Below are 6,719 nucleotides of genomic sequence, written 5' to 3'. Positions count from 1 at the left end.
CTAGTGCTGGGAAGCAGCTGCAAATACAGATTATCATTAGCAGAGAGATTTGACTACAAAATAAATGTAATGGGCTTGGATCATCCCAAAACCATCCCCCGCAACCCCATCCCCCAGTCCGTGGAAAATTGTCTTCCATGAAACTGGTCCCTGGTGCCAAAAAGGTTGGGGACCGCTGTCTTAGGTATTTCCTTAAACAGAATGCAACCAAAGCCTGACAACAAAACATACCACTATAGAATCAATGACTAAATACCATTCAAGTACACAGGCTTTACTAGGCAAAGGAAGAAAGTTTTTAAGTTGCCATCTGAAGACTTAGGGCTGGTTATGGCAAATTTCTAAAGCAGAAAGGCTAAACACCTTACAGGTTTCCAGGTACAGTAATAACTTGGCTAGGCTGCTTCAAGTGCTTTGCAAAATCTAACTTACTTCAAATTTATACTCCTTTTCCAAAAGGGATTTCATGGAACCTAAAATGAAAAGAAATAAATGCAAACAAGATCATTGATTCATGGGGAAACGTCTATTTAAAAAAAAAAAGAAGAAGAGGAAGAAGAGTTCTGATTAGCTAAATTTTCACTCTGAGCTTCCTGGCAGCCAAAGAAAAACAGCAATGAAAAATGGAAAGAATGTTGTATCTGGAGGCATAAGGAATGGTTTCCAGTTCGGCAGTCTGTTGCTGTCACTTAGTCACAGGGTGGCAGGGGTCTTTCTCTTAATGTATCTTCTTAGATTGCATTTCCTTGTTTTATAAGCATGAACAATAAGAATCTGAAATAATGTTGAGAGGATTCAAGGAGATATTGTATGTCGAGGAAAACTAAAGCATCAAAAAAATGAAATTGGCTATAATCAATAATTTATATTATCTAGTGAAAATAAAACATTTTCTTAAATCAGACAATGTTTTATTGGTCTGACTACCACAGGGTGTAGAACCACCGGCAGCACATCACACGTTTGCTGAACTAATGAAGGAGGGAAGGCGGATTGTTCCCAGATGTTTTCTCTTCAAGCTTGAGTAAATGTTTGGTCAATTTCACATACTCTTTCAACAAAGAAAATAGGGAAGTCAGATCCCCAGCAGCTGAGAGGGGCTGCTCCATTATGAACTCAGGACCACAGATGTAAATAGGCTTTCAACTCTGTCCAGCAACCTGCTCTGATTCCAGGACTTCATTTACATCCTCTCCAATAATTACTTCAAGCCTTCCACAATCTCCATCCACTTAATTATTCACTCTTCGTACCTGAGCTATACCAAGTCTCCCTATTTTACACTATCATAATGTTATTTATCTTTTTTCCTCATGGCATCTATCATCGCTCCAAATTTACATTTATTTGTGTCATTATTATTACGTTTATCGTTATTAGTGTTATCAATCAAGTTAAATCAAATTAATAAAAATTACATAATTGTTATTATTATTTCCATCCTTATTACAGTCACATCATTATGTTGGTAACTGGCTCCCAGACCGTAAACTCCAACAGAGCAGGGGCCTGTTTTTTCTTCACTTTTGTATTCCCCAGGCCTAACCAGGTGCCCCATACATAGTAGGTGCTCAGTCAATATTTGCTAAATTAATTAACATTCCTGACCTCTGGGGAGGGGAGGGGAGGGGAGGAGGGTGGAGGCTTAATATGCAATGGCCGTCTAAAGTTTCAGAGGGGTTTGCAGCTCCCCACCCCCGGCCTTGGTAAAGAAAGCTGGGTTGCCTGTTTTGCAAAGTGAACCCTGTGGCAAATGTGTTGGAGGCGGCAAAACCTGGCCCCTGTATAAAAACAAAACAAAACAAGCCCCGAAGCCGCCCTAAAATCTTTTCCTGGATCAGACACGCGTTCCAGCCGAGGCTTGCGCTGCAGGGCACGACCTGGAATAAACCCAGGGAGCATCCGGCGCGCGGACCGGGCGTGCCAGCTGGAGGCTGCTCTGGGACTGCCCCTTCTCATTTCTCCCGCGCGAAACCCCGCCGGACGGCTCCACTCCCTGTTTCCAGTGCAGGGGGGAGCCCAGCGCCCCCATACTGGCAGCTGCCTCTCGCCGCGCCCAGTTGCAGCCCCCTGTCGCGCCCCCTGCAGAGTGAAGTTCACTAGTCGAGAAATTCGGTCCGTGATCTGAGCCACTAGGCCCAATGAGGCGGCGCCGAGGGGGCGGCGCGACGCGCTCCCCCTGTCCCGTGCGCCGAGTGCGCCCCTCCTGGGGCCCGCCGCAGCCCCGGGCACCGTGCGCTGGCTGCGCGTTCGCGGGGCGTTCTCGGGGCGCCGAGAGGGTGGCGAGCGAGGTCCCCGTGGCCGCACGCTAGGAGGAGGCTGGAACCCCGTTAGGAAGAATGGAATTGGCGGCTCGCTACCAGGTGAGGGTCCCGGACGCGCCCACGGCTTGCCTTCCTTTTGCGCCCTTGGTCCTCCTCTTGGCTTTGGGCTGGAAACGTGGCCCTTGGCCGCGGCGCTGTGGATCGGGCGTGCCCGGTCCCGCGAACGCCGGAGTGGGCGCGCCCTGCAGGTGTGCGCAGTGGGTCGCGATTGTGCCACCCCGGGAGCAGAGCCAGGCGCCCCCGCACACGCCTGAGGCCGGCCGGGCGCCCTGCTTCGTCCCGGGTGGCTGCCTGGGGGCGCAGCGCCTGCCTTTGCAGCGCCCGAGAGACCCGGGGTGGGGAGCCTTTTTTTTTGTGCGCCCCTCGTTTCTCTGGGAATGAAGTTTAAGAAAGATGTAGTTTTTCTAAAAAACATAGTTGAGAGACCAGTTCAACTTGGATAGTGGAGTTGAAAGTTAAGGCTTTCGTGTTTGTTCTAGAACTTTTTTTTTTTAACTTTTTCTCAGTTAACGTAAATATTCTAGAACTCTTTATAAGTGTTTTCAAGGAATTTGGAACCAATGGGGGGGAGGGGCAGCGGCAACGTCATTAGGCCAAGTTAAAAAATAAGCTGCAAGGTCCCAAATCATACACACAGCACGACCCCTGTTACGCATTATGGGCCTAACTAGGCTTTAAAGCTCATTAACAAACACTTGAGAGTAAGTGTCCCAAACATTTCAATGAGTGTTGGGAATGTGACCGTGACTTCAGTTTTCTCTTTTTCAAAGAGCTTTTCTCTCAATTTTCGTAATGGACATACATTCTTATTTAGAGATAAGCAATAAGAACATTTTTCTAAAGAACTAAAAATAAATCTTTTAAAAAGGGAAGGAAGCAGCCACGCTGCTGCTTGTGGGAGCCGCAGAGATGCTTTGTTGAGAGGGTTGGGGGTTTTTTCCGCTTGCTTTTGTGAGAGTTTCTGGACTCACTGCTTCCACCTTACCTTCGACTGGTGTTTACTTTTCTCCACCTAGGTGCTGGGGCCCGGGAGCGGAGGCGGGGCCCCTGGCCTTGGGAGACTCGGAGCACTGGCCGCTGTCACCTGCCCGAGTCTGGCGGTAAAGACCGAGCCACCCATGGTCGCTTTGGCCATTTAGTAATTTATGAAAACCTTCCTAAACGTGGTCGTTTGAGAAAAATATATTGTTGTGGATGTTTGTGAGGAGGATTTTAAAAATTCCTCCAGTGAGGGGAGATACTAAAAGCAAAGAAAACAAATAGTAAAGCAAGTCTAAGGGCTGGAACGGGGCTAGTTTTGTTTGTTTGTTTGTTTTTCCTCCTATTAGCCTTTACCACTTATTGGCATTCTGTATTTCTAGGAGTTTTTGCTTATCCAGGCCTTAAAAAAAACCAACCTTGAGAAGGAGATTTGAGCTCCTTGTGCATTTCATCAGAAAGTGTACTTTGATAATGTATCACTCCTGAAACTTGTGCTGTTGGAGAGGTCTTTGCATTTCCAACTACTGATAATCGTAGTTCTTGTTTAGGACATTAAAAAAGTCCCCCAGAATGTATAGTTGGAAGTGAACATTTTACTGCGACATAATGAAGCTAATTTTTGGTAGTTCTAAATGTTAAATAAACTATTTACCATGTGGGGGTAACCCACAAATTATATCCGACCCATTATGCACCAATTAGGGCAAATTACTATATGTAAGATGATCGGGGTTTTTTTTTTTTTCCTTTTCTAAAGACCTCCTAATTGGCAGTGCAAATTAACATGTGTGATGATTTTTGCAGTGAAAATGTTCCTGTTCATAATTTAAATGTGAGCCGATTATAATGTCTTTAAATAGTGGAGAGGGGTTCTGTGGAGCGGGCAGGTGACTGCAGACAAGAGCACTTACTGAACATTTCAGGCACAGCAAGATGTTAAATTCCTGTGGTTCTATCCTGTCCCCCAGCCTTATGAATAAATCAGTGTGATGAACCACCGGAATCGGCATTACTACATACTGAATACCGTTCAACTCAGTGTGCAGTGGGTTTTAATTTCACACGTGCAGTAAATATAATTTCCATCCCTTGGAAAACACAGAGCTAGAAAGGTGTTTCCGCAAAGCAGCTTAGGCCTAACGTTAATGAGTAATAAGCGAACAAGGAGGACACACTTGTTTACACGCTGAGCTATGAGTCTCTCCTTTTGCACGATCCCACCAGTATGTCGGATTTGATGTCCTTTGACAGTGATTGTGCCTCCCATGGGCTGTAGTCTTGTTGGGCTGACCACTCTGTCTTTGTGTTTTTATACTGAATGATGAATAATACCTACTAAAGGCAAGGGTGTGATCCCTTAGTAAGAGCTCCCAAGTGCAGCTCACCGGAGCTGGAGCTCGACCTTGCGATAGCTTCCTAGCAGAGAAACTGGTAGGTACTGAATGTCAGTGTCCTCCTTGGACTGTCTTCCAGCTCCAGGGTGCAGGACAGACTCTTTGAGAAGGAAATGATGCTAAGTGTTCTCATGAATATGCACGAGCGTGCTGTTGAAGGGGTAAAGGGGAATTTTTCTGGTGTTGACCTCATAGCTGCAAAGTGCTCCCATCTGATCCTGTGGCTTAAGATGTGTGCTCAGAGCTCCAGAAGCTGGTCACAGAGAAGGACAGCTTAGGGTCGTTTGTGATTTCTTGGAAGGACAATGATTTTCCACTTTAATAGTCCTTTATTTAAAAGGCCACTCAGTCGCTCTTTCTGTGCACTGCTGACCATCCCATCCATAGCAGAGCCGAATTCTCAATGATCAGAGGAAAACCTCAGAGATCACAGCAATTCTGGTCCAGGTACACAGGACAGAAAACCATGAGATAATGTGACTTCAAAACAATTTGTGAATGTTAGAGTAAATTAGCGAAAAAGGTCAATAAAGCCATTCGAATAGAGTAGCCCAGCCATATTAATTTGAAACTGCTTTTGAGGGTTTTCCTTTACTCATTAGCATGCTCTTTGAGTTATAGTTTAGAATTTTTACCTCCAACATACAGTTTTGTTTTATAAAAGACTTACAGCTTTAGTCACCAAAGTGGAATTTGACACAGGCCGCTTGAGGTAGGGATAGAGATCAGAAAATATTAGTGGAACCATTTTATTTTCTTTTTGTTTATGAAAAGCAGTGGACCATTCAGCGGCATATTTGGTAAATTTAGCTGAAGTTATCACTCAGAAAAATGTATCTTCTGTAGTAGTAATTCGGCACAGAAATCTGTTGTGTAGTCTCACAGAAGAAGGGGCCAGAGTTTTAGTTCAGAGGAATCATTGATGCTTGCTGCTTGTTTTTTGCAATCAGCTGAGGACAGAGAGATTACTGACTGGGTTAGTCCATTTATCCGATGTTCATTGAGCACCTGCTACGTGCTAGATATTGTTAGTTATGGTGGAAGAACAAAGACAGGGAAAACAGTCTTCTTCCCCACACTCCCCACCAGAATGCCACTCCTGAACTTTTTGCCTCCTTCTGCCTTAGCCAGAGCTCAGCTGGCTCCTGCTCTGTGCTGTGGGGACTTAGGCTGCTTGGGGGTCGGGGGAGGGAGACCTTAAGAGCCTTCCTTTTCTCCCCCAAGGAATGTAAACTATCACTTCTTTGAAAAGTCTTGCTGTGTTAAGTATTTAAAAGCTGTCAGAGTTAAGGCTCACTATAGTTTTGTGAGAGTAGATGGTGTCTGCATTTTCAAGATAAAGGCTACATTGACTAATTTGCTCAGGGAAACTTACAGGGAAGAAGCTCAGTTAGGATTCTGTCCCCAGAGTCACTGCCTGGCTCTTGCCACTGGAATCGTGGGACTTGATCAAGTCACAGAACTTTCCCTAAAAGAATGGAGGATAGAAATCTTTGCCTAACTTGTGCTACTGAGATGACGAAGGACATGCTGAGTGTAGTAGAAGGGCTTGGAGTGTTAAGAGCAGCTGGTCTGGTTCTTTTTTAGAAATTGACCAGATCATGTTTTACACTGTGTAAAAGTCAGCTTGGGAATATGAATAAGCTCCGCAAAGCTTTTTCATAGGAGTGACTTTTATGTGAATTTTGTGTAGTACAGACAACGTCGTGTCACTGCTCTGCCTCCCCTGCTCCTGTCTGTACCTCCTTTCTGGGTAGTTTCCGTCTAGCGTTTGCCTGTAGTACAGTCATCGTTTTTTTGTAACCTTTGTGTGACTGCTCATGGGCACTGTCACTATTGAGTAGCTTGGAGGTGTTTACAGTTTCCCTTTTTAGTGACTGTGTAGTGTTTCACTGAGTAGATGTGTAGTTTATGTATGTGTTTTCTCATGAAAACATCTTTTTTTCTTTATTAAAGGAACTTTGTCCTAAATGTGTCAGGGTGGTATACAACGTATCTTAGGACTTGTGTCAGAGTCCAG

At 45.1% G+C, this 6,719-nt stretch overlaps 1 protein-coding gene across 2 annotated transcripts in view; it reads left to right on the top strand.

Moving 5' to 3' along the window:
- The first annotated feature begins 2,221 nt into the window (after positions 1–2,221).
- CDCA7L (cell division cycle associated 7 like) overlaps positions 2,222–6,719 on the top strand; it is a 43,423-nt gene continuing 38,925 nt past the window's right edge. The window contains exon 1 of one of the 2 annotated variants that reach the window (XM_045565250.1): positions 2,222–2,363. In XM_045565250.1, the coding sequence (XP_045421206.1) occupies positions 2,340–2,363 (24 nt within the window). In that variant the 5' untranslated portion in view covers positions 2,222–2,339. The remainder of the gene's footprint in view (positions 2,364–6,719) is intronic. The other variant, XM_045565251.1, reaches the window with a different exon arrangement.

The sequence above is a fragment of the Lemur catta genome, chromosome 11 (assembly GCF_020740605.2).
Source record: "Lemur catta isolate mLemCat1 chromosome 11, mLemCat1.pri, whole genome shotgun sequence".
Taxonomy (NCBI): Eukaryota; Metazoa; Chordata; class Mammalia; order Primates; family Lemuridae; genus Lemur; species Lemur catta.
The sequence above is the reverse complement of the archived record's forward strand: the minus strand, read 5'-3'. Positions and strand labels throughout refer to the sequence as shown.